This window comes from Tachysurus vachellii, chromosome 3, assembly GCF_030014155.1.
Source record: "Tachysurus vachellii isolate PV-2020 chromosome 3, HZAU_Pvac_v1, whole genome shotgun sequence".
NCBI lineage: Eukaryota > Metazoa > Chordata > Actinopteri > Siluriformes > Bagridae > Tachysurus > Tachysurus vachellii.
The window spans coordinates 27,123,254-27,148,941 of record NC_083462.1 but is presented as its reverse complement, the minus strand read 5'-3'; the positions used below and the strand labels follow the sequence as shown (position 1 = coordinate 27,148,941).

The following is a 25,688-nucleotide window of genomic DNA, read 5'->3' as shown; positions in this document are numbered from 1 at the left end:
TTTTGTCTCGCTTAGTTAATCTCTCGTAAATCTATAGCATACGAATGCATTTATTTGCTACATATTCTGTGGCAACAGTTTAATGAAGACCAGAATATGGGTTTGATAGCCATGTGTCCAGAAACCTTTGGCTATATCTTGTACCAATCCGTATAAAATATGTTTTTATTTTTTTTTTTGCATAACATTCTATTAGAATGTACTGCAGAACTGGTAGGTGGACTGCTAGTTACTATTCTTCTTTCTCTGTTGAGAGGCAGAAGAAACAAAAATGAGTGTTATATATATATATATATATATTATATTATATTATATTATATTATATTATATATTTTTTTTTTTTGCCAAAGAGGTAGTAAGTTTATTTCAAACATCAGAATACTCAACTGAATCTGACCGTTTTTGGTTATTTTGTGTCTTAATACTTCTTACAAATCTAGTGGGTTAGACTGAGACAAAATAGTTGCACAGTGTACAGTAGACTGAGGCTGTTTGTACTGTGCAATATGGGATCAGTTGTTGTGGTACTCCCTAGTATTGATGCTGGCCTGTGGGTTGTATTTAGTACTGGTTAGTCTAAGGGGCCTCTCTTCTGGGTTCAAGTATATGGAGATTCTAGAGTGAATCTGGGCGCCATCAGGCCGCAGCTGTATCCTGTTTTCCTTCATCCGTCCGGCTGCTGATTCCACCGCCTTTGTCTCGCTTGAGGACTTGTCGGGAGGAAGGGGGTCAAGCGAAAGAATTTAACTTATGCGAGAGAAGGTGGACGCTGGCTGGCAAGAAATGTATTGGCAGAGGGGGGCAGCCTTTGAAGTGCGGATGCGATCGGTAGGATGACTGTACATCCCGGCCTCTGGAAAATGCAAACATGCGCCTCTCCTGTAGCGTGAAGTCATTATGTCCTGTTTTTCTCTCCAGCTTCTCCCTAAGCAGAAGGCTAAGACAATGGGAGAGACTGGAGAGAGTGAGTGTCCACACAGTGTCCTGTGGGTGCTGAGAGACTATGCTGTGGCATTTAAGACCTTCATGCTGGAGGAGGTTTTTATTTTAACACAAAAAGAGTCATGTTAGTATGTTCACGTAAGATGGAGGCCAAGAAGGTGCCTGCAAACGAAGTTGTGTATATATTTCTTTTCCAGCAGCTATTGAGTAGGTGAGTAGGTCCCTAACAACGCTAAGGACATGAATGGACCAGAGGTTTTATATATAGATATTATTATATCATCTCCCACCTCTCTGTCGTGTTGTTTCTGTACTGTAGCTTTCCAGAATGTTTCTTTAACAAAGATGAGGCAGGTTAGTTGGCATTAAAGGAAAAATCCTCAATGACCTCAACATTTACAATTAATGTGACATTCGTTTGTGCAAAATATTTATTCTAAACATGAGGTTGTGTCTCTCAAGCTAAATTCTGGAACATGACCGCGGCCCATTCAGTTACGAGAGCGTTAGTTTGGTCCGGCACTATTTCCACGTGTGGTGCTGACATTGGTGTACGCAGAAATGAATTTTGGTCAGAGGTGGAAATGTTAATCTGATCTGTACGTTAATGTTGGGGACTGTGATGCGCTCAGGCAGCAGCAATGGCAGAGCTGTGACGGGACAGATTTGTTATCTAGCTTAATGATTTACGACACAATCTAGCACTAAGAATTCTTTTCCTATTAACAACCTTGGCAGTTTCATTGAAATATCATGTTAATATAAAGGGTGATGGCAATATTTATGATGTGTTCATATGAAATGTAATCAAACGTACTTCAAGGTGGGTTTTTTCCTTGAACGTCGTGATTGGCTTCTTATTAAAGGATGCTACCAAACCTCAGTACTTATTTAAATATTTGCCTACTTTTACTCTTTCTCTCACTCTAAGAGAATGGAAACCTTTAGTCTTTAAAGCAAAAGCAAGAAAAGAGCCACACACTTTATTTGGCTTATCCTGTATACTTTATTAGGCATAAGATGCATTTAAGACGTGGTGGGAAACAGATTATTTTTAATTTTTTTTTTTTTTAGCTGAATAGTGTCTAAAGTGGGTTTTCCAGTCTCTCCATGATTTTATTAGGCTGGCACTTGTATGTTTCCATATTCAAATTTTTTCCATGCACTTCTTAGATTATTTGCCTAACAGTATTTTAATGGAAATGCATTACCATTTGCTGACTTTTGTAAAAACCTGTTTATTTATGTAAACATAAATGGTGCTACAATAAAGACCTCCAAACTGCTGTAAATCCCACTGTGTTGTTTTGGGACTTCAGAGAGAACCCTTTTTGTTGCTTGTTTGAAAAGCTGAATCGTGCCAAGGAGTAATAATCTTGTCCTAGTGGGAGTCCATTGCTGCCACGTGTCCTCACTCTGTCCAGCGTCAAAAATCAGACACAGCATTGTAATGAGCTTTGTAATGTTGATTGATGGTGTGTTTAGTATGCAGTGTGAAGGGGCTGTGTTTCCTGCACATTGTGTGATGTTCTCCTTTCCTCAAACTGGATGCGTTCCAGCACATTCTTCTATGTCTCATAAATTCGATTGGAAAGATTTGTCCTCTCAGATTTGTCTTTGTTTGTATCATGTCGGTTAAGAAGGGAAAATTGCTAAAGTGTGAAAGCTTTACATAGCTAAAAGAATCCATTATCGCCCGTTGTTATTATTAAGAGAATGAGCTAAACGTACAGGAACATTTAGCGTCTTTTTTAAGAGTGAGACAATATTCAAAGCGAGTTTTTGGAACATACAGTATGTAATAGCTGTGTGCATGTTGTGGGGCCCCACAGGCCTCAGGAAAGGTCCCATTGCATTGTGTTTACAAGGCAGGAAGAGCTCTGGACAGGGTAGTGTTTAGACATTGGGCAGAGCAGCCCAGCAAAAAGCTCACTCCATTGTTCTTTATCTGGACGCGCCAGGGCTATTTCTGTTTTTGTTGCTTAATTTGTCTGACAATGTCAGTGAATGGAGAGGAAGGTGTGTGTGTGTGTGCATGTATGTGCGTGTGAGTGCGTGTACATGCATTTGCGTGAGTGCCTATGTATAAACGTGTGTTTGCGTGAGTGTGTGTGAGTGAATAGCTAAATAAAGGGGGAGGGTGGGCTTACAGTCAAAGCATCAGGCCACAGGAAATCTCAGGCCCCCTACTTCCACTGTGATTGTTTGCTGGCTCTGATCCTACCATGATAAAGATTGTTTTCTTTGTTGGATTTGGCAGCTTGGTGAAAGAAAGAGTTAATACCAGTGCCCACGGGCACTGGTGAAAATCTTGCTGAGGCTTGTGCCATCATGCATCCATGGGATGAGGTTGAATTTTCTAAAGGGAAGGTGTGGTGGAATGTATAAATCCTTCAAGGACTAAAAGCTGCAATGTGAAAGTCAGGCAGTTTGTGTGTGTTTGAGTGTGTGAGTGAGTGAGAGAGAGAGAGAGAGAGAGAGAGAGAGTATCCCCTCCTGTCTCTGTCTGCCCAGCTCTCCCTAGTAACAGCACTTGGTTATACCACTCTCTCAGCACTGATTCTTCACCAGCCCATGGAGAAATGCAGTATGACACACATTTGCTTAAAATCAGTGCAGTCCAAAAAACCCAGTTCTACTTTGGCAGTGAATTTATTAGATGATGTTATGAGGCTATATGAAACAAGTGGACTTTCTGTGCAGGGAGCTGGCAGGTTCAAGAAAGATTGAGTCACTGTAGCAGGTTGGGGTTTTATGGCTTTATGTTGGGGGTCTGCCCTGCAGTTGTTGGACATAATGATCACCCTTTTGTTCCTGCATTGTTTGTGGACTGTGTGTCTGCGTTTGTGTGTGTGTGTCTGCGTTTGTGTGTGTGTGTCTGCGTTTGTGTGTGTGTGTCTGCGTTTGTGTGTGTGTGTGTCTGCGTTTGTGTGTGTGTGTGTCTGCGTTTGTGTGTGTGTGTGTCTGCGTTTGTGTGTGTGTGTGTCTGCGTTTGTGTGTGTGTGTGTCTGCGTTTGTGTGTGTGTGTGTCTGCGTTTGTGTGCGTGTGTCTGCGTTTGTGTGCGTGTGTCTGCGTTTGTGTGCGTGTGTCTGCGTTTGTGTGCGTGTGTCTGCGTTTGTGTGCGTGTGTCTGCGTCTGCGTTTGTGTGTCTGCGTTTGTGTGTCTGCGTTTGTGTGTCTGCGTTTGTGTGTCTGCGTTTGTGTGTCTGCGTTTGTGTGTCTGCGTTTGTGTGTCTGCGTTTGTGTGTCTGCGTTTGTGTGTCTGCGTTTGTGTGTGTGTGTCTGCGTTTGTGTGTGTGTGTCTGCGTTTGTGTGTGTGTGTCTGCGTTTGTGTGTGTGTGTCTGCGTGTGTGTGTGTGTGTCTGCGTGTGTGTGTGTGTGTCTGCGTTTGCGTGTGTGTGTCTGCGTTTGTGTGTGTGTCTGCGTCTGCGTGTGTGCGTCTGCGTGTGTGCGTCTGCGTGTGTGTCTGCGTCTGCGTGTGCGCGTGTGTGTCTGCGTCTGCGTGCGTGTGTGTCTGCGTGCGTGTGTGTCTGCGTCTGCGTGCGTGTGTGTCTGCGTCTGCGTGCGTGTCTGCATGTGTCTGCGTGTCTGCGTGTGTGTGCACATGTATGGTGTCTTTAGATCTTTCTGTGTTTGGCTGTTGTGGGGGTGGTTACAATGGACTAAAAAGCATTTAATTGCATCAAGTGCTTTTTGAATAATAATGATGTTGCTGCACAGCTTGTCTGCTGTCCTGAGTCACCCTCTCTGACTCTTCAGGTGAGGAGCTGCTGATTGAACGTCATGCTCACACAGGCATGGCAAACCCTGGGGACCCATGGAAGGTCATCGTCCATTCTGGGGCCACAGCCCGTCTGGAGTACCGCGTCCGCATAAAGTGTGACGAGAACTACTACGGCATCAAGTGCAACAAGCAGTGCCGGCCACGTGATGACTACTTCGGGCATTACCGCTGCGATCCTTCTGGAAACATTGTTTGTCTTGAAGGGTGGATGGGACATGACTGTCGAACTGGTAAGACAAATCAAAATGCTTATTCAGTGGGATGCACCGTAGAATCCAATATGCCTTTGACATAACCTTGGGAATTTGTTATAGCAGGCTTTATTTCATTAGGACATGAATGTTTGAACCCAGGAAACCTCTTAAACTATGACCTTTAGCACCATGTAAAGAAGCCTGTCACTCTTTACGGTTTCACAGCCCAGTAATCTTTACTCCTCAGCCTGAAGTGAGATGTTCTGTAAATGACACCTCCACAGACCTGGAGTCACACTTTCCATTAGCCACATTAGCTCAGTTCATGCAGGAAGTGGTGTCGTTTACACCACGTCCTATAAACAATCATAGAACTGAATGGTTGTTTTTTTGTGGCTAGGGATTGAGTGTTGGAGGGTGGTGGCAGGGAGGCTGTTAAACACTAAATCACCACACCGCTATGAACAACTAGGGTATGAGGACATAGGGTGGTGGGGTGGGGTGTGTTTTTGTTTTTTTGTTGTTGTTTTTTTTATGTTATTTTATTTTACGTAGGGCCGTAAATGTGTCGTGTGCTCAAGTCAAACAGGGTGCCATAAATTCTCCCTCAATCTTTTCATGTCTTTAATGAGTCAATGTAAACAAACAAGACTGACGTTTTTTTTCCTTATCCTTTCTTTCTTCCATCCTCATCCTATATCTCTCTCTTCTTTTTCTTTCTCTCCCTGTCTTTATTTCTCTCTCTCTCTCTCTTTATTTCTCTGCAGCAATCTGTAAGCAGGGCTGTAATCTGATTCACGGAGGCTGCTCAGTGCCCGGGGAATGCACGTAAGTGACAGAGTGTGGTTTCATGCTCGCTTAGCCCAGCTGATCTGGCTGCTTAAGTTCAGCAGGCCATATGTGTGCATGCTGATAAGGGCTTTTGACCTGTTTACTTTACCATTAATTAATCAGTGCACCGGAGCCGGTATTTGTGCAAGCTGTTTTTTTCCATGTTTGTTTGTGCCACTCACTAAAGTAGACCATACTGAAAGAGATACCAGTAATTGGAGGAGGTAGTAAGGGGGACAACACAATTTTATTTAAAGCCACACTTTACGCTTTATAGCATTCCGTATTGCTTACTGATTTTGTGCATTGTTGTGTTCTGACTTCTGAAAATGTAAGAGCTGTTAGACTGTAGGATCTGAAGATATAGAAATTGAAGGTATATGTGAAATGTATGCAATGCCAAAGCTGCCTGATGTTCCTACATGTACAAATCCAAATTTTTCAAATGATCCTCTGTTAACTCTAAAGTCTTTTGTTTAATGTTTGCAAATCCTCCTTTAATTATGTACCTTTAAAGTTCAGATCTCAGATTTCCAGGCATCCCAGGATTGCTGCACATATACACATTTTCTTGTTCTGTTTTGTTAAATCTTGGTGTGTTCAAACATGAACATCTCCTAAAGCAGATCATAAAAAAAATTGATTTAGTTTATTTGTGCTTGTAGCAGAGGAAAGAGTGATGCTTCCTCTGCTGGAGCTTGCTGTGGAATCCTCTGACGTCACCATCCCCTCTGTCTCTTCCTGCCTCTTGGCCTGCGCTTGGCTAGCCATGCTTCCTAAAACCACAGGAAGAGCCTAGATCCTCCTTCAAACCTCATTCAATCTCCCTGAAACAGGCCCCAGAGTATAGCTCAGCTGTGTGATTTTCTGACGCTTGCTGCTGCAGAGCATGGAGTGTCTTGTAGATGCTTGGGTGGACCTGTCACAGAGTCAACAGACCAGGAATGTATAGTGGGGCGCTGATGGCTGGTTGTTGAATATTCTTTGACATTCAATACCAAGCCCTGAGCTATCGGGAAGCTGTAACTGCAGTGGTATATTTGGGTGACCCGTGCCCCTAGGGTTCCACTGATTGGCATGTAGTCCATGAGCCATGAGGGCTGCTTGAACAGGAGATTGTGATTTTTCATCTCAGTTGACTTAGTTTATAGATTGGGAGGCAGATTTATTGACCATGCTTGCTACCAATCAAAAGGAGGATGTTGGGAGGATGGTGGAGCCCCCATGCCTTTCAGGATGCGGTGATTTGAAGGAAAGAGCAGAGGCAGTGGCCTATTCTGAAATTGCAGCCATTCTTTTTATAAGGATACAATGGAAAAGGTGTTATCTAAAGGCAGTCAGACGCTGGGTTTTATTTGTTCCACCCAACCATAGAATTAAAGTAAAAAATAATAGAGGAATATGTATTCAGGCCTTCCGGCTGCAACGCATAAGGCTGCAAGTATCAACTTATAGGTTTTCGAGGCTTGTTCCTACCAATTGTGGACTTGTCTTAGCACATTAAACTTTATTTGCCAAGTTGTTTCTCTTTAGAGTGAACAAGCTTGCATTTGGCTGTGCTTGGCAACACCGAATGCCTCCATGAGATTTTGCTTCCTTTAGTGTGTACTGGAGAGCCTATGTAGTCTATCATGTTCTATAGTAAAGTTGTATCTGGAACAAATACACTCTAGGGCAGAATGTGGGCCAAGGTACTTTTTTTGCTGCAAAATTGTTTCATAACAGGTTAGGACCCAATTTTTGTTAATACACTTAACACACCTTGCCTGCCTATCATATAGGAGAGGCCATTCAGGTCGTATGGAAAAATATTGACACATCTGGGAAAGAAGCAGTCTGCAAATGAACCCTAAAGACTAATAGATGTAAAAGCTGTTCCGTATTAACGCTTGTTTTATTTGGTTTATTTGAGTCTACTTGTTTGTTAGATTTTTACTTATTAAATTGTGTGTGATGTGGGTTTTTTCTTTCTTGGCCCTTGGGGTAAAAGTCAAACAAAATAGCTTTTACCCATTGATTTTGACAATGTTTGAATGACTTCCCAAAGATAATATGAAAGACAGGCTGTCAAGAAGGTGCAAGTTGGCTCTAACTTTAAATGAGCTGCAGCACATTTAAGGTTGAGAATTTCCTAGGCCCTTTTTTTTTTTTTTTTGCCCTAGGGTGTTCTGAAATGACAGTGATGTTTAAGCTTAAAACGCAGTAATGCACAGGACTCTTATTAAATGAGATTAACTGGTATAAGGGTGTTAAACAGTACTGCATGACATGGTTTACTTTTTAAATGAGATTATTGTTCACTCATACAGTTGCTGTTTTAAAGTCCAATTGTTTTCCCTTAGAGTTTAGCTTGGTTTCTTTAAAGAAAAGAAAAAAAAAAAAAAAGAACTTACAATTTGAATGGTGTGTTCTTTGAGATTGTGTAAAGATGCCTGCGTTACTAGCAAACTGTCTCTGTGGCTGCTAAGCAATGAGGTACAGCTACAGGAGCCATGTCTCTGTAGGCAGCAGCCAGAGTTTGGCTGTGTTTGTCCTATAGGACTAACGTCTTAAAATAGCCCTCCCCAGAAATGACAAGACAGCTGAGACAGAACGAGAGCGAAAGAAAACCACTGGCCTTGGAATAGCATAGTGCTGCTGTAAACCAGTGATTAGCTAACTCTTCACCATTGCTCCTCCACATCCCCACTCTGGCTCCAACCAAGACACCAAACATGTGTTTATGAGCTTGGAAGTGTTCGTAGACTTTGCCACCCTGCTCACATTGGGTGTCTGGAGACACTGCTTTGAGGCACTGGCAATAAAATGCAGGCTTGTTTTGATATCCTTCATAATGCTGCTCTCATGGTTTGCAGGTGTAACTATGGCTGGCAGGGTCCATTCTGTGACGAATGTTTGCCCTACCCCGGATGCGTGCATGGGACTTGTGATATCCCATGGCACTGTAACTGTGAGAAGAACTGGGGGGGACTGCTGTGTGATAAAGGTAAGAATAATAACATCATAAAATGATTTTATTTCCAAATGTTTACATAAGTTATCACAACAATATACAGCACAAACAATGACAGGTTAAAGGGTAGTAAACTATACGAAAACAAATATGTATTTAATGAAGAAATAAAAAAAAAAAATAAAAAAAATCAGTTCAAGAATTTAACAGTCCTACAAAGATACTTGCATTGAATTTTATACATTTTTAATAGTTGCTGATATGCATACCAAGACTAAATATCAGACCATTCAATACATAACCGCACAACAAATGGAATTCCAGCCACTTCCATTTAGCTGATTTGTTGGCTGCAGTGTCAGCGTAGCTCGTAGTCATGTGACTGAGTGCACTCGCAACGTGCTGGATATTGATGTCGTGATTGGAGTGGAGCTCGGACATCTGATCCCCCAGCCGACGTGCGTCCTGGAAGGCGATTAGGAATGTGAGGCGGCTGTGAGGTCGTCAGTCCCTGCTCCCTGTGGCCCTCTCTTTATTTATTTATCAGGCTTTATGTGCTAGGCCTCACCGTATAAGGCATGCTGGGAGCATGCAGACCCCATGCCCATGGTTATGCAGCTGCCATTCCCAGAAAAAGATGTCCTCCGAATTGACAGGTTGTGTCAGAAGGGTCAGATTGGTTTTATTATTAAAACCGTGCAAGGCCAGCTTGATCAGCAACTGCAATTTTCATTTCTGGGCATTTAATGTGTTTTTATTCCTCATACAGATCTGAACTACTGTGGGACACACCATCCCTGCGTTAACGGGGGCACTTGCATAAACTCAGAGCCAAATGAGTACAACTGTGCCTGTCCTGAGGGATACTCGGGCAAGAACTGTGAGATCGGTAAGTAAATGAGTGGTGCACAGCATTTCATGTGTGAGATTGCATGGATGCTGTAACTGGTTGAAGGACTAGTGCGAGGCAGAATTAGTAACTACTGTTTTCTATGGAATTGTCTTTGCAGCTGAGCATGCCTGCGTGTCAAACCCATGTGCCAACGGTGGCACCTGCCATGAGGTTTCATCTGGCTTTGAGTGTCAGTGTCCTCCAGGCTGGGAGGGTCCTACCTGTGCTAAAAGTGGGTATTTGTATATCATTATAACTAAAGTATATGTGATTGGGGTTTGAGCTGTCACATGTTGGGTTTCCGGATGTTCAGTCAGGTCTAGCTGATGAGGGCATGTACAGTAGGTACCTGGATTACAGTGAATTATCGTGCTGATTGACAGAGAATGGAGTTCCATAATCTGATTTTGCTTGGAACCATCCTCTGCAAATTAGGAGCACTTGATCTCTCTTTCTTTATCTAAATTCTCATTCTCTCTTAGAAGAAGACGTTATGTTTTATATTCTCAATTGCCTGTTCCCTTTCCATTTAACTGCCAGGTTTCTCCAGCTCACACGCAGAGCTGTTTAAACATTACTATAGCAACAGGAGGGACATCTAGAATTTTGCCCCTATGTAGATACACCTATTTGGCATCTATGCCTTGTTTTTCTTAACTATCTAACATATCCATAAAGAAACTAGAAAAAGGTGTTGTCTTGTGCCTTTCTTCCATTGTTGTGTTTGGCTCCTGGAGGACCTGTGGTGGCCCTATACTCACTTATTAGTACCACAAGCATCACAATTGTGAGGATTGGACAGCTAATCCGCTCACTAGCTACTCTGCTAGACATTGGATTAATTGTTTTACAGTGTGAAGTCAGCAGTCTCTTACTGACACACTTTGGTTTTAGTACTGTTGTTTGTGTCTCTGTCTCTTGGTGTGTCCCTGTCTATGTTTACTCTGATTTTGCTGACCACCACCCACCACATAATCACAGCGTTTCAGTGTTTTATATGGAAAGCTACTGCTCATTTACTGTGCAGTAAAATCCTGTTCATGTGAATCCGTTTGGTTCATCGACCTCAGAAATGGTTTAATATTGAAAATGTTTTGCTTAGAGAGAACTGAGAGTTAAGAACAGCCGGCTGCAAGTTTCCAGCACATGATCACTATTATGGTTGTGAAGAAAGCCCTGTTTTGGTTTGGATTGCAGACATGGACGAGTGTGCCTCCAGTCCCTGTGCTCAGGGAGGAACGTGTATTGATCTGGATAACGCCTTTGAGTGTGTCTGTCCTCCGCAATGGGCTGGGAAGACCTGTAAGATCGGTAAGACTGCTGCATGTTTACTATTATGCATTGAATTACTTGGAATTTAATTTATGTTTCACATATTAAACAGGTATCATTCATAGCTCAAACAGCAGAGTAAAAGATTCGGCAGCAATAGGTTGTCTTATTAACACTGGATTTTTATTTAGAGCTTACAGCATATTTACATTAACGGTATTTGGCAGACGCCCCTATCGAGAGCGACGTAGAAAAGTATATGAAACCAACAGCTTGGATGTAACGTTGTAAGCAAATAATCTAAAATGAATAATGTATAGAAACGACTTTTTATAATGATTTCCGTCGGATTATAATGATTATTATTGTAGTGGTGTAGGGATTTGATGGGATTATAGGATTAGTCATTATTAGAACAGTCGGGACTCCATAGCCATAATTAAAGCTGAAGAGGAAAAAAAACTGCTCTGCATTCACTGATTTTAATAAAACATTAGTGTATCGAATTATAGTATAGTATTCCATGCAACGTCCTACTGTCTGCATCCTGTTAATTTTGGCAAACAAGCCTGTTGATGCATGATTGTCTGATGTGGACTGACTTGGTAAACATAATTGTGTTTGACTACTGAAGCTGCATGCTTAGTGGGTGACTAGCAATATATGTGTTGTGCTATAGGAGAGTAATTGCTACAGCTTTATGAGAAGCAGAGTGTAACCTGATACCAGCAAATGGAGGAAGGATAGCACATTGTACAGTTCCCACAGAACAGACCTGGAGATGACTGTTTGTTTTCTGTGATCAGTCCAGCCTTGTTACCTGCACTGAAGGGTTTGCTTGCTTTTGTTCCTCGTCATGCTCTTGTCATAGGAAGTGCAGGATGCAAGAGAGGAAGCAGAGGATGACCTGTAAACAGTGCAGAAAGGGAACCAGAGCCTGAGCGCTCATCTTACAGTTCGAACCATAGCCTTGGCTCACATTTCGTGGCCCCGCTGCAGCTAGGAGTCAGGTTTCCCAGAGGACAGGTGCCTCGCCAGGGGCCCCTGCTAAATATTTAATCAACCTAATAAGCTCGGACTCTTTCACAACAGGATCTGCGAGGGTCATGCCACCCATTTTTTTTTCTCAGGGTCAACTTTGAAAGCTAATGAATCTTTGCAGTGGAAATCGACTAAGTTATTGTTATTGCGGAGGGGATAAAATTAGGAGCAGTTTCTGATGCGACATCTAATAGTTTGTTTTGCTGATTGGTACTTTTTGTAATCTATGAGAAATTTAAAAATGCTTGATGGTGGTGGGGCTACAAAGCCAGATCTTGGGGTTTTTCCTCTCACTTTCCTGGACTTTTTTTTTTGCCCTCCCACTTTCTCATCCTTGCTCTTTTTCTCCTTAATCCACAGACGTGAATGAATGTGTGGGGAAGCCTTGCAAAAATGCTTACTCTTGCAAAAATTTGATTGGTGGATATCACTGTGACTGCTTTCAAGAATGGGCTGGACAGAACTGTGACATCAGTCAGTATCTCCTCATGTTCTCCTCTGCTCACTGTGCCACAGCTCTCTTTCCACACTCTTTAGCGTTGACCGCTCTCCTTCTTCTTTTGTCTCTCTCTGTATCTCTGATATCCGAGCACACATTCACACACACGGATGACCCATTCTGCAGCCAGGGTTTCCTCTCTATGCACTTGATACTCTGGAGGGATATGTACACCACATAGAGTGCCATAGACTTCAGCTCCTGTTGCATGCTGGGTTCTTGTTTTCTGCTTAGTGGCCTGTTAGTTTGTGCTGATTGAAGTAACGTTTCTTTATTTTGTTTACTAATGCAAGTTTTTCGTCATCTTAACTGCATGCTGTTAATTATTAACAAACCGGACCCTGTTTGGTTTTCACTTTGTTTACAGTTTGTTGTACTCGTTTCTCTTAGATGTAAATGGATGCCATGGACAATGCCAGAATGGCGCAACCTGCAAGGTAGAACTTTCTCAGTTGTACTTCTTGTTGTTCTTGACGGAAAATGTGGAAAATGCTTTTCACTGATATTTTTCACGAATTTTTAATATTTCATATTTGCCCTGAGTGATAATTTGGTTTACTTTCAGGAAGGAGCACTGGGTGGATATCACTGCCAGTGTCCACCAGGCTTTGTAGGCACACATTGTGAGATCCAAAGGAACAAATGTGCCAGCAACCCCTGTCAGAATGGTGGGCGCTGTCACGTGGTGCTGGATAGCTTTGTGTGCGAATGCATGCCTGACTTTGCTGGGATGCTGTGTGAGGTGAGTATCAAGAGTCGGTGTTTGAATTGGGTAAGGGTAGCTTATGAAGCCTGCCAGATTGCCGTCTGTTTACGATATGCTCCTAATGTAACATACACAAGACCGTGTTTTTTAGATGATGATATATATATATATATAGGTGCATATTTTTTGTGCCTTCTATAAACAAAAGTGTGTCTATAACTCAGAAAAGCCTAACAAACTTCATATGGTTTTAAAGTTTGTAATAATATTTAGTAATTATTTTAAAAATATATATTCTGTGGTGCCTTTTTATGATAGATAGATAGATAGATAGATAGATAGATAGATAGATAGATAGATAGATAGATAGATAGATAGAGAAACAAGTATTCACACTGAATGTGTGGAATGCAGACAAAGGTTTGGTTGTATTTTAGCTACAGATGAGCCTCGATGCGGGGCAGATCAGTGCTGCTATTCCAGCACAGGTAAAAGTGGGAGCAGGAAAGTATTATTCCTGCCAGATTGGTCTTGTTATTGATGGTCCGGTCTGGGGCCTGTTGCCACCCAGCGGAGAGTTTGAAGTGGATCTCTATGGAGGTGCTAGAAGCTGGTCCGGAGCCAGTCTTGGCTTACTGTACAGGCTAAAAATAAAGGACGTAGTGAATGAGGCAACTCCTTTTTTTTTTTTTTTGGGCTAACTGGCTGGCTGCCCTACAGCCCAGGAACGAGAAGACCTTGTTTTTTTTACGTTCAATTCGTGCTTGGCGTGCCATTGTGCTCCTGTTAGCCTGCAAAGAGCTCCTCGTTCATAGACGGCATGTGGGATAAAAGGTCAAATGTTTGATCTGCGATAGCCCTCTTCAAGAAACTCTGCACATGAGCCTACATTTATGGGTGAAGCCATTGGTGTGCAACAGATCTGCCCTAAGCTGAAACCCTGTGGAATAACTGTCAGCTAACATTCTAACATTTAAGATGGGGAATTGCGTGACTGAGAGTGCTGCTGAATTACACTGCACTGGACTGCATTGGACTTTTTTTCTTGAAGCAGTCTGCCGTTCTGTCATGAGCTTTTGCAGGGATAAGTGCTGTTAACAGGCCAAAAGCCTCCCGCTGTATAAACTGAACATCCGTAATAAAATAAATAAATCGACAGAGCCACAGACAGCCCAATACACGGACATGCATCAGGGGAAGAATGACCAGGCCGAAGCCCAACAAAACACCTTACATGGCAACTGGCAAGATGTCCTACTAAGAGTCTTGTTTGAATTCACTCCCAGTTCATCCCTCTTGAAAATGTTTTGTGTATAGTGGAGAATGGAAATATACTGCTAAAGTGGTGTGGAGCTAGAAGCTTGCGCAAGAGGAGCAGATTTCAATCCAAAGTACTTCTCTGCCCTGAATTTTGAAATATTATGGAGTAAATGATCATTCTAGGCACACTCGGTCTAAAGTCGCTTATGTGGCCTAGAGGTCACAGCTAATAAAAATGTAAACGTTTTTTAATCCTGCTGGACAGAAAAGTTCAGTTTTATGGTTTGTTTGGATCAGCCCCCAGTGTGAAGGTGATGTCACACTCATCTTAATCTGTAAGCTCCTGACATGCTTCCCTAGCTTACGCCACTCTGTTCATCACTATCATTTTAAAAAGCTTCTTAAGAGATTTTAAGAGCCAAGATTCCAAGTAAATCATGACTTCACTCACCTTCATTGGCTCACTGTCCTAGTCATCCTGTGTCTGTTATCTATTATGCCTTTTCCAACCCCGCATTCTCATCTGTCTGTGTTCATAGGTGCAAAGCCGTTGGAACCCGAACCTTTGTGAGCCTAACCCATGTAAGAATGAAGCAGCCTGCCACAGTATGCTGGGAGATTTTTACTGTGCATGCACTGAGGACTATGAGGGAAAGACCTGTGCGGATCGCAAGGATCACTGCAGGACTGCCCCCTGCCAGGGTAATGAAAACCAGCCCTGTGCAATAAATTTGGTTCTTTTATAAACCATTTCTCTTTTTAGCACAGTTCAGAGTAAAACACTTACTGAATGTCCTGATTATATCTAGATAGATGTGCCTGATCGGCAGATTTGCTTTTTTTCCACCCTCTGTCTCATAGTTATTGACAGCTGCACAATCACTGTAGCAAGCAACACATCAGTCGGTGGCGTGAAGCGCATCTCGTCCAATGTATGTGGATCTCATGGCCACTGCGTCAGTCAGCCCAGCGGCAACTTCACCTGCACCTGCGATCCTGGCTTTACTGGCACTTATTGTCATGAAAGTGAGTCCTCCTGCCATCTAGACTTTTTTTCTTCGTTTGCTTTTCCGTACTCAATATGTGCTTTTACTCCAGTGATCCCTTGTTTCCTCTTTCAGATGTGAATGACTGTGTGAGTAGTCCATGTCGCAATGGTGGGACCTGCATTGATGGTGTCAACTCTTTCCAGTGCTTTTGTCCTGATGGCTGGGAGGGCAAACTGTGTGATCTCAGTGAGTGCAGCTGGCATCTCTACCTTCCTTCTCAACTGTCTTGCTCCCTCTTGGTTCTTTCTCACTTTGCGTTCCTCTCTTTTAGACGTGAACGAGTGCAGCAGGAACCCATGTAAGAATGGTGGCCACTGCCAAGACCTGGTCAATGATTTCTATTGCGAGTGTGCTGATGACTGGAAGGGTAAGACATGCCACTCACGTGAGAGCCAGTGTGACTCCAGTACTTGTGCCAATGGGGGCACCTGCTATGACCATGGAGACACATTTCGCTGCGCTTGTCTGCCTGGCTGGGGTGGACACACGTGCAACACGGGTAAAGCTTGCTGACCTTTTGACGTTTATTTTAAAAGAATCTTTGAGTGAAGAAAGTAGGGCTTCTGTTTGTATTTGTAGTGTTGTGTTGATTGAGCTGAACTGAGAATACATTTGACTGGCACTTGAGACTGTTTTGGTAACCCATTCTCTGTGTGCTCCAGCAAAGAACAGCACATGTGCCTCTAGTCCATGTGTTAATGGAGGAACGTGTGTTGGAGGTGGCGACACGTTTACCTGCATTTGTAAGGACGGCTGGGAAGGACCGACCTGTTCACAAAGTCAGTTCCGAATGCCTTTTATTTTTTTAATAAATGTTCTTTAATTGCCTGATTTTAAGTATATTACTGTATGTGTTACTTATTTAATTTATTTAAGTTATGTCAATTATATGAATACAAGCATTTGATCTGATTGATTGACTGACCTTACCTTTTTCTGTTTTTTTTTTTTCTTTTTTCTCCCTTCCCAACAGACACCAATGACTGCAACCCTCACCCTTGGTAAGTGAGCTGAAGCATCCCCGCCTCCACCATATTTACTCTACTCAAATCAGGCCTGTTGCTGGTTCTGTTGTCCCTGCTGTCTGTGGTGACCCTCCCCTTCCCTGTACAACACCACCAGCTGTGAATAACCCCTCTTGCATGGCTTTCTGCCCAGTTCCACCCCCGTTCTTGCCCTCTATTCTCTGTGAACAGATATGTAGGAGGAGGCTGGGCAGGCTAAAGGATAGGAGGGGGTGTTGTAAAGCCAAGGGAAGATCTCCCTTAAGCCAACAGCATGGGAGAGCGCAGGATGGTTTTAATGGAGCACACAATAGAACCAATGGCCCTAAAAGGGTGCCCCCAGCGGTGAGGGCTTGAGGGATTGGGAGGAGGAGGCGGGTCTAACTCTTTCTCCCGCAGCCCTCGTTGCCCTGCTGCCATTCTACCCTGCTGACCCGCAAGCAGAGGATTGTGGATAGACACGGGAAAAGGGAGGAGGGGACAGGGAGGGCAGCCCGGCATGGGGCCAGCAGGGATTAGCATCTGAAAAGTGCAGTATTGATGAATGGGATGAGGCCTTTTGTAACCTTTCCTATCCTGCTCTGTATCTCTTTCGTTCTTTCTTTTTGTCTTTTTCTTTCTTTGCATCCCTTTATATTGCTACATTTCTGTCAAGAACGTCTAATCAATTAGCTGTTTCAATTAGTTCTGTGAATCAGCCTGTTTTCGCTAATTATGCATTTTTTTTCCTGTCCAGCTATAATGGAGGAATCTGTGTGGACGGTGTAAACTGGTTTCGCTGTGAGTGCGCCCCGGGCTTCGCCGGACCTGACTGCCGCATCAGTGAGTATTCACAGGGAGAAAAAGTGGGAATGATGAATGGCAGATCACAGAGCATCCTGTGTACTTTGACCTCTTTGAGGAGCAAAGGTTAACCCTTCCTTATACATAGACAGAAGAGATGAATTATTCAGGCGGTGGCAGAAATTCCTTCCCGCTGTCCAGGAGCTGTCTCTTTGTCTCATCTGACTGTTGATGCCTCTGACAGAAAATGGTCTCTTAAGGATTCCATGAATTTCCAATGGAGCTGCCTATATGACTAAATGATCAGAAATGTGGATTGTGTGTATTTTTGTTGTTGTTTCACATCAGTTTTCAAATATGCTTTACTGTATAGCTAAATGTTTACATCTTTCCTCAGACATTGACGAATGCCAGTCGTCACCCTGTGCGTATGGAGCTACGTGTGTGGATGAGATCAATGGCTTCCGCTGCATATGTCCTCTCGGGCGCTCTGGACCACGATGCCAAGAGTGTAAGTTGCTTTTCTAAGCTGCTTTCCAAATATTGCTGTATTACTCTAAACTATGATGAGAATTTTGATTAATAGATTCAGAATGAGTTGATTGTTTTGTTGTGTGATCCAGTTATCGGCATTGGGAAGACGTGTCATTATACTGGGCTGCAGTTCCCTCACGGCAGCCGCTGGGAGGAAGATTGCAACACCTGCCAGTGTATTAATGGCAAAGTAGAGTGTACAAAGGTAGATGTTACTTTCTCTCACAGTACTGTGATAAGTTAGTTATTATCTTCCTGTCTGTATATAAGAATACAGAACTGGTATTGACACCATTTCAGTGGTCAAGCAATGGCTTTGGGCTCTGTGGATTACAGTACTCAAGGCCCAGTGCAAACACATTAGGTCACAAGAAATACAGTTAAAAAAAACCTGGTGTATCAGATGTGATGCATCAGATTTTATTGACAGTGTTTTAGTTAATTTTCATATTCATTTTAATGGAATCATGGTGGCTTTTTTCACTTGTGGGAATAACCTCTGACCTGTGTACCCCTCTGTCAGGTGGTGTGTGGCAGACGGCCATGCCTATTACCAGGAGCCCCTGGGAGAGAGCATCACGCGTGTCCAGCAGGTCGCGAGTGCCTAGAGCACGGCTTTCTCACTTGCCTCTCTCCCCCATGTCACCACTGGGGCTTCTGCTCAAGTCCTGACACCCCACCAGCATTTCACACCAAGTGTGAACCAAACACCGGCTACCTGGGCAACAGCTGTGCAAGAATTACACTCATATTCAACCGGGACAAGCTACCCTCAGTAAGTTTGGGATATATATATAAATATATATATTCATTATAGCTTGTGTGAGTTTAACAGCTGATGTACAAAAAATGTTCTGTTGTTAAGTACTGATTCTTCTGCTAGGGTACAACAGTAGAGAATGTATGCTCAGAGTTGAGGTACCTGCCTGCTACACGGGCCCTTGCCAAAGATGATGCCCTATTGGTTCTTTGTGAACTTTCCTACTCCAACCAGGATGCAGTAGAGGTGGCCATGGTAAGTGAACCACTATCATTTTTACCTAAGACCTACACCTTTACCTACACCTCCAGGGTTGGGGGTTCGATTCCCCCCTCCGCCTTGTGTGTGTGGAGTTTGCATGTTCTCCCCGTGCCTCGGGGGTTTCCTCTGGGTACTCCGGTTTCCTCCCCCGGTCCAAAGACATGCATGGTAGGTTGATTGGCATCTCTGGAAAATTGTCCGTAGTGTGTGATTGGGTGACTGAATGAGAGTGTGTGTGTGTGCCCTGCGATGGGTTGGCACTCCGTTCAGGGTGTATCCTGCCTTGATGCCTGTATCTCTGCCGGAGATAGGCACAGGCTCCCCGTGACCCGAGGTAGTTCGGATAAGCGGTAGAAAATGAGTGAGTGAGTGACAGAGTTAGTGTTAAAAAGTTTGCCAATGGCTGTGAAGTTCACACTGATGACATTTCAATTTGGTACACGATAGCCAAAACTATGTAGACATCTGACCATAATAAATAATAAACCTTTCCAAAACTAGGGTAATCAATATTGAGTTATTATTTTGTCTGCTTGGTCTGCTGTAACATCCTCCACACCTTTTAAGAAGGCTTTCCACTAGGCTTTGGAGCTTGGCTATGGAGATTTGCCTTTTTACCACAAGAGGTGGGAAACTGATGTCCTGGCATGAAGTTGGCATTCCATTTCATCCCAAAGGTGTTCAGGGGCATTGTCATGCAAGAACATGTTTGATCCACTTGGTTCTAGTGAAAGGAAATCTTACACAGTATACAGAGACAGTATAAAAAGACACTCTAAACAAACGCGTTTCCAATTTTTATGGCAATAGTTTAGGAGAAAAAGTTTGTAAGTGTGTTATGGTCATGTGTCCGCATACTTTTAGCTATATTTAGTGTATGTTTCCGCTTCAGACTCGGTCTTTAATTCAAAATTGATAAGTTTATCAATTATCTTGAGGATTCTCAGACATGCTGTTCATCCCTTTTACTTCAGTCTGCATTTTTGATGAAAAGCCTTCACAAAGCCTTCAGGTTGAGTACTTGGAGGAAATGGAAATAAAATCCACAGGTTCTGTCGTTTACATTTGTATGTCCTCTACAAGCAGGGCATGGGGTTATAGAAGCTCATGCTGCCCCTTTTTTGTTTTACATTTATTTCACTGACCATTTGCAGTTCCATAAGATTATCCAAATAGTTATATCTAATAGGTTTATTTAATTTTCTTGTTCAGTCATGTGCTTCTGCTGGTGTGTGTGTGTGTGTGTGAGTTGTTTTGTTCTTTTACACATAAAGCTTTGCATTTCAGCCATTTTATGAGTCATTGAGTCTTATGTGGATAGCTAAGTGCCTGTACTTGTGTATGGATTTGTATGATGCACACATTATAACAAGCTGACTCACAGCTTCAGGAACTGCTGGGGTATGCCGAGCTGCAGGTCTTTGCATGTTGCAGATTTCATAAAAATCAATGGTATGGAGGCATGAAATGAGAGAATGATCATAAATGTACGTTTTGTGTGGAAATTAGGGAGCAACAAATGCATTTCCCAGAAAACATTTCTGAACAATGTTTAGATGGCTGTAATTCCATGAGTTTAATCATGGTCACTCGTTCTCATGTTCTCCATCAGGATCCCCTGCAATGTGTGTGTTTTCCTACTTCCTCCACCATGCACACTTGTACACACGCAGAACATGTTTAACATATCCAATGTTGGCTCTGTGTAGTCCTTCCAGCAGGATGAGCAGCCTGACCACAGCCGGATCCAGGAGGCAGCCAGCACCATCGTCAGCACGCTGTCCAAGCGCCACAACAGCACCATCATGCTGGCTATCATCGAGGTCAAAGTGGAGACGAGGGTTGTGCCTCAGTCTGTGGGTGAGTATCCACCAATTCACACAGTTTAAACGGCTATGACAAGAGGACGCCTGGAGACCAGAGGCTATAAAGCCGGCGTGATTCATCCTTTTTTCTCTCACTGTAGCTGACGCTGCATGAGAACAGCATGACTAAGATGAAGTCACTGTCTGCATGCTTTCAGGCAGTAATGACTCCTAAAAGTCCTAAATGACAAGGCCTCCTCTGATGGAAGTGCAGTAATTTTTTTTAGGAGCCAAAAGGTTAAAAGGTGCCTCATATGTTGAGAAGCTTTGAAGTAGAAGAGGGTGGATTCTCTATGGAGTCTGGTTCCTCTGATGGTTTCTTCCTCACATCGTTCTCATTAGGGATCTAGAGCTACACCTGTATTTCTGGAAAAGTATATACAACTGTCTATAGTTAAAACTGTGATACAAAAAAATGTATTCAATTTATTTGGAAAGCTTTGTGTAAAAAGTGATTGATTCAGTAAGATGAAAATTATGTTCTAATTTGGTTCAAAGCATTAATAGAATTACAAGGAATACTTAATTGTATTTTCAGTTAATCATAACGAACAAATGATTCTTTTCATCTTATTCCGACTATTATTATCTTCCGATTATTTTCCAAGCTGTTTTTTTTTATTTGTTTGTTTTTTTTTAAACGAATAATGAAAAAAAATTGTGTTTTTGTTTCTATGCAGATTACCTAGTGCCTGTGCTGTGTGTGGTCTTTTGTGCTCTCTGGGTGTTCTGCGTTATCGTGTGCGTGTGGTGGACACGTAAGAGACGTAAAGAGCGTGAGAGGCATGAGCGTGCACCTGTGGAGGAGAGCGTCAACAACCAGTGGGAGCCACTGCGACCAGTGAACCGGCAGCAGCACAAGGACAACCGCGATGCTGAATACGAGCGCGCCAAGCTAATGGGAGACACCGAGCAGGTGTGCAAAGGCAGCGAAGAAGACCAGCTAGAGGAAGATGATGTGGAGGAAGAGGAACTAGAGCTGTGTGAGGAGTGGTGTGGGACAGAGGGTGGCAAGAGGCCCATCCAAAAATACTCGAAAGCAGTGGTGCATGTGAACAGCGAGCTGATCTGCACCACTCGCAGCAGCAATGCACCCCTCAAAGCACCTCACCGGACAGCCCACAGCCACAAAGACAACCGCTGGAAAAGCACTGGCCAAGACCCCAAAGAGCTGTATGTATAGACGTTATTGCACAGACCCGGGCATAGAGAGAGGCTCTTTTTCTGACAAAGAAAACATCAGACTGTTGAGTTAGAGAGAGAGAGAGAGATGGAGAACTTTGTTTATTTTCCCCCTTTCATTTTCATTTCCTTATATTTATAAGTGCTGAGATATTTTGAGTCAGAGATTTTTTTTCCTCTTGAAATATTTTTTATTTCTAATGTACAGATGAAGTGAAATTTGTTTTACTTTATAAGAAAAGTGCTGGAATGGCCCAGCACTTTTTTTTTTTTTCTTTTTTTTTTTCAAAATGTACTGCTGAAAGAAATTACGCAGGAAATCAAGGATAAATATAAAAATGTAAAGACTTTTTCGTTGCTGTTTACAGATAATTCTGGTTTTGTTCTATTGTGAGTGGCCTGTATTTTGGATGAGTCTGCCAGTGAAGTGCACTGGTCGTGTGGACAGAAGTAAGAACTTCTCGTGATTTATTTTCTCCTTCATTCATCTCATCACCTCTCCTCACTCCATGCTTGCCTTACTCAGCTCGCAGGTCTTGTGCCTGCGAAGTGGCCTTGTTTTTTTTTTTTTTCTCTTGTGTCTGTTGTCTTGGCTGAACACTCCTTAAACGATAAAGGATTGCAGTATTTTGAGTTGGTAGCAAGTGCCTTCTGACAAGCCTGTTGCATCTCTCGCTGCCGAGGTCAACCCCAATAGATCACAAGGGGAGCTCGTTTCCCCATTTTGTACCACCGAGGTATTTGATCAAAGAAAGAAAGAAATGTGTATATATTTGTACATAGTAAAGGAGTCGCTGTGTATATTTGAATTTAGTAAATTAAGACAAGTCACACTTTTTTTATTACTATTATAATTATGATTGAAATTATTATTATTATTATTATTATTATTAATATTGATTTTTTTTTTTTTTTTTTTTTTACAATGCCATTCCTTTTATTTATGCCAGTTGACATAGGCAGGTTTTATACAAGTATACAGCATCCCACAGTCAGAACAGTAATGTAATCAAAGTTCACTTTTTTATGTTGTTGATTTGTTTTCACACTAACGCAAGAAATTCTTTACATTTAGGTGGTATATCGTGGCGTGTTTTTTGCTTCCGGGGGAAAAAAAAATCCTCTGTGCTCTTTTCAGCATCTGCCCTTCCTTGCTGTCCTAGAATTCTGGAAACCTGCAGAAATACCTGATAAGTGTCGAGGCCATTGGGCCAAACATGCCTCGGTTACGGCGCTGCCTCTCTTTCTACGATGTGAAACTGTGTTCTTACTCCATCTGCTTGCTCCTGCTTGTGTTTTTTTTTTTTTTTTTTTTTTATTGTTGTTTTTTTTTTCCAATGAAGGGAACAAATTTTGTTGTAAAGCAATTTGTGTTTGAGGTACCAACTCCAAACAAAAAATGGATTACCTCAGAAGTGGCTGATTTTTATTTTATTTTTTTTCTTCTCCCCTTTCATTTTCATGTTGAATAATACTCTTTTGGGTGGCTTCTTGCTGTCACATATGAGAGGATTCAAAATAAAAGAATTGAAATATTATGCTGAATTAAGCTGGTAAAATAAGACACTCACAGAAAAACTGGATGTGCGTTATGGGACGGAATGGGTCGGGGTCTGACGAAGATTGGAAAACAAAAAAATGTAATTTTTTTTTGTACAGAAGAATTGCTCTGCAAATGTTTTGGTTCATTTAGTCAAATTTATGTTTGTTCTTAGAAATAAATCAAACTATTTATTAAAGCATTTTATAACAATATGCTCAAGAAAACCAAAGTGTTCTGGTATTTAGTGTGACATTTTCACTCCACATCCATTAACTCACCTATGAGGAGGAGAAGGAATCCTTATTAATGTTCATCGTCATATCTCTTCTCTGCTAATTTCTAGTTTCTACCTTTTGCTAAGGTTATAGTGTTGGAACAAAATAATAAAACTCTGGGCTGAGTTTTATAATAAATCAACCGTATAAATAGCCCTACTTGCCCTTGCTGCAGTCAGAGGTGAGCAGCAAGACGATCAATACAGGAACTGGCTTCTTCTTCCAGTCAGGACGGCCCTGAGAGGATACAACCAATAGCAACAGCTCTCCTGTTCTCGGCTGACTACGCGCAGACCAATGAGCTCTTCTGAATTCTTGTGGCTTCATCCATGCTGAATGTTTCATGAGGATGTGTATGATGATGCTGAGAGTTTGTTATGGTTTTGTCTCATGAGCTGCCACTAATGGGATGCTTCACTGGTGGAATAATGGGGTCAGGTTTCACGTCTAGGAGGGGAGGGTTGAAGCTGCGTAGGTGATTCTAATACTGTAATTTGCTTCACTTATGGTAGTGCATCTAAACGAAGAGCTGGGGGAGTTAATATAGAATACAGCAGGGTAATAACATCAGTGAACAGACATCAGATGAATTGGTGTACTAGTGTATGGGAGTTATGAGTGTTATGGGCTTGTGTGGAGCATATAATAAGCAGACAGCATCATTTTCAATGCCCTGCAGAATAATTTGCACCTTTCATAAATATATGTTTAAAAAATATGTAGCTTTTAGAGACAGTAGGAGAAAGTATTACAAAAATAGGTTCTATATAATTGTAAATTCTCTCAAACTTATATGAGGCCCCTGAGGAATATTTACTATATACATGCAAACAAATAGTTTATTTGTGAAAAATTCTTATTTTTTTATTAGCTCATTCAGCAGGAACGATTTTAACCATGTCTTGTTTCCCTGAGGTGTAAATGAGTTTTCACACAAGTATAATAGTAAAATCCCTTTGTCATTCATTACTGTATGGGGGAAAAACCAAAGAATTTTCAACACAAAATAGATGGTGGTTGTTGACCTGCACAAGCCAGGTAAAGAGTTTTTTTTTAATACATAAGCAGTTCAAAATACCTTTAAAGCACAGTTATGGAGGTAAAAAAAAAATACCTAAAAGGGTTGAAAATTTGTTACTTAGAAATTAGAGTTTTAAAATGTCTTGAATCTTAATTCTTTGAAACTCTTATTTCAAAAGTTTTGAAAATAACTTTTACTATATTTAGAACGGCAAAAAAGAAGGCAAAGAAATTCACCAAGTGTCATTAGAACTAGAAATGACCTAGTGTCTTCTGGTCAGATAAGACCAAAATCAACCTTTTTGCCCATTCACAGCATGTCTGGTGACAGACAAGGGCAGTATAAATGGTGATGGTTTATCTTTGGACTGTTTAATGACAGGTAATTCAGTGGCTCTAGACTGATAGATTCTAGATGCTGCTGGTTCCCTCTTCTAGACCTAGTTTTAGATAACACTTTCCATAAGCACACATTTCCAAGCACACATTTTAAATAATTGAAACTAACATTTAAATATATTTAAATAATTTTTAAACCAACAAAATCATTCTTTTAAAATCCTTCTGAAAACCTACAGATATAAAGAACCTGTAATGTAAAGAAGCTCGAAATGCATGAGGAGTCCCTCAGATTCCGTGTACAAGTGTCTTCTGTCTTATTTAGACATTACACGAAGGATTGTACTCAGTGCTGTCATTCTCTCTAGGGCAAAACTGGACCATTTAAACAAATGTGTTTAAAAAACGTGAAAACATGTTTAAATAAAACTATACAAAGCCCATGTATGTTTAAGCTTAAAATATCACTTATTGTATGTGTTATTCTTTTAATAAAATCATTTCTGTCATGAAGAGTGCCAGTAATTCTGGAGACATCGTCGTATTATCATTCACAATCACCACTTGTTATCACAGATACGACACATCGGGAAATGCTGCACAGAAGTGAAAATTTCCTGCTTTGCTTTTAATCAAATCGAGTCATTCACTCAATTCAGAATTGTAGTCACTACTACTATCCCACATGTGCTGAGAGCC

General features: G+C 41.9%; 1 protein-coding gene across 2 annotated transcripts in view; it reads left to right on the top strand.

The window, feature by feature from the left end:
- Nucleotides 1-22,919, top strand: part of jag2b (jagged canonical Notch ligand 2b) — a 36,358-nt gene extending 13,439 nt beyond the window's left edge. The window contains exons 4-25 of one of the 2 annotated variants that reach the window (XM_060866538.1): nucleotides 4,702-4,956; nucleotides 5,688-5,748; nucleotides 8,607-8,737; nucleotides 9,474-9,593; nucleotides 9,715-9,828; nucleotides 10,794-10,907; nucleotides 12,270-12,383; nucleotides 12,799-12,845; nucleotides 12,974-13,150; nucleotides 14,914-15,076; nucleotides 15,236-15,400; nucleotides 15,496-15,609; nucleotides 15,695-15,922; nucleotides 16,086-16,202; nucleotides 16,397-16,424; nucleotides 17,164-17,249; nucleotides 17,608-17,721; nucleotides 17,834-17,949; nucleotides 18,268-18,519; nucleotides 18,628-18,759; nucleotides 20,475-20,625; nucleotides 21,311-22,919. In XM_060866538.1, coding sequence (XP_060722521.1) covers nucleotides 4,702-4,956; nucleotides 5,688-5,748; nucleotides 8,607-8,737; nucleotides 9,474-9,593; nucleotides 9,715-9,828; nucleotides 10,794-10,907; nucleotides 12,270-12,383; nucleotides 12,799-12,845; nucleotides 12,974-13,150; nucleotides 14,914-15,076; nucleotides 15,236-15,400; nucleotides 15,496-15,609; nucleotides 15,695-15,922; nucleotides 16,086-16,202; nucleotides 16,397-16,424; nucleotides 17,164-17,249; nucleotides 17,608-17,721; nucleotides 17,834-17,949; nucleotides 18,268-18,519; nucleotides 18,628-18,759; nucleotides 20,475-20,625; nucleotides 21,311-21,813 — 3,302 coding nt within the window. In that variant the 3' untranslated portion in view covers nucleotides 21,814-22,919. The remainder of the gene's footprint in view (nucleotides 1-4,701; nucleotides 4,957-5,687; nucleotides 5,749-8,606; nucleotides 8,738-9,473; nucleotides 9,594-9,714; nucleotides 9,829-10,793; nucleotides 10,908-12,269; nucleotides 12,384-12,798; nucleotides 12,846-12,973; nucleotides 13,151-14,913; nucleotides 15,077-15,235; nucleotides 15,401-15,495; nucleotides 15,610-15,694; nucleotides 15,923-16,085; nucleotides 16,203-16,396; nucleotides 16,425-17,163; nucleotides 17,250-17,607; nucleotides 17,722-17,833; nucleotides 17,950-18,267; nucleotides 18,520-18,627; nucleotides 18,760-20,474; nucleotides 20,626-21,310) is intronic. The other variant, XM_060866539.1, reaches the window with a different exon arrangement.
- The last annotated feature ends 2,769 nt before the right edge of the window (nucleotides 22,920-25,688 follow it).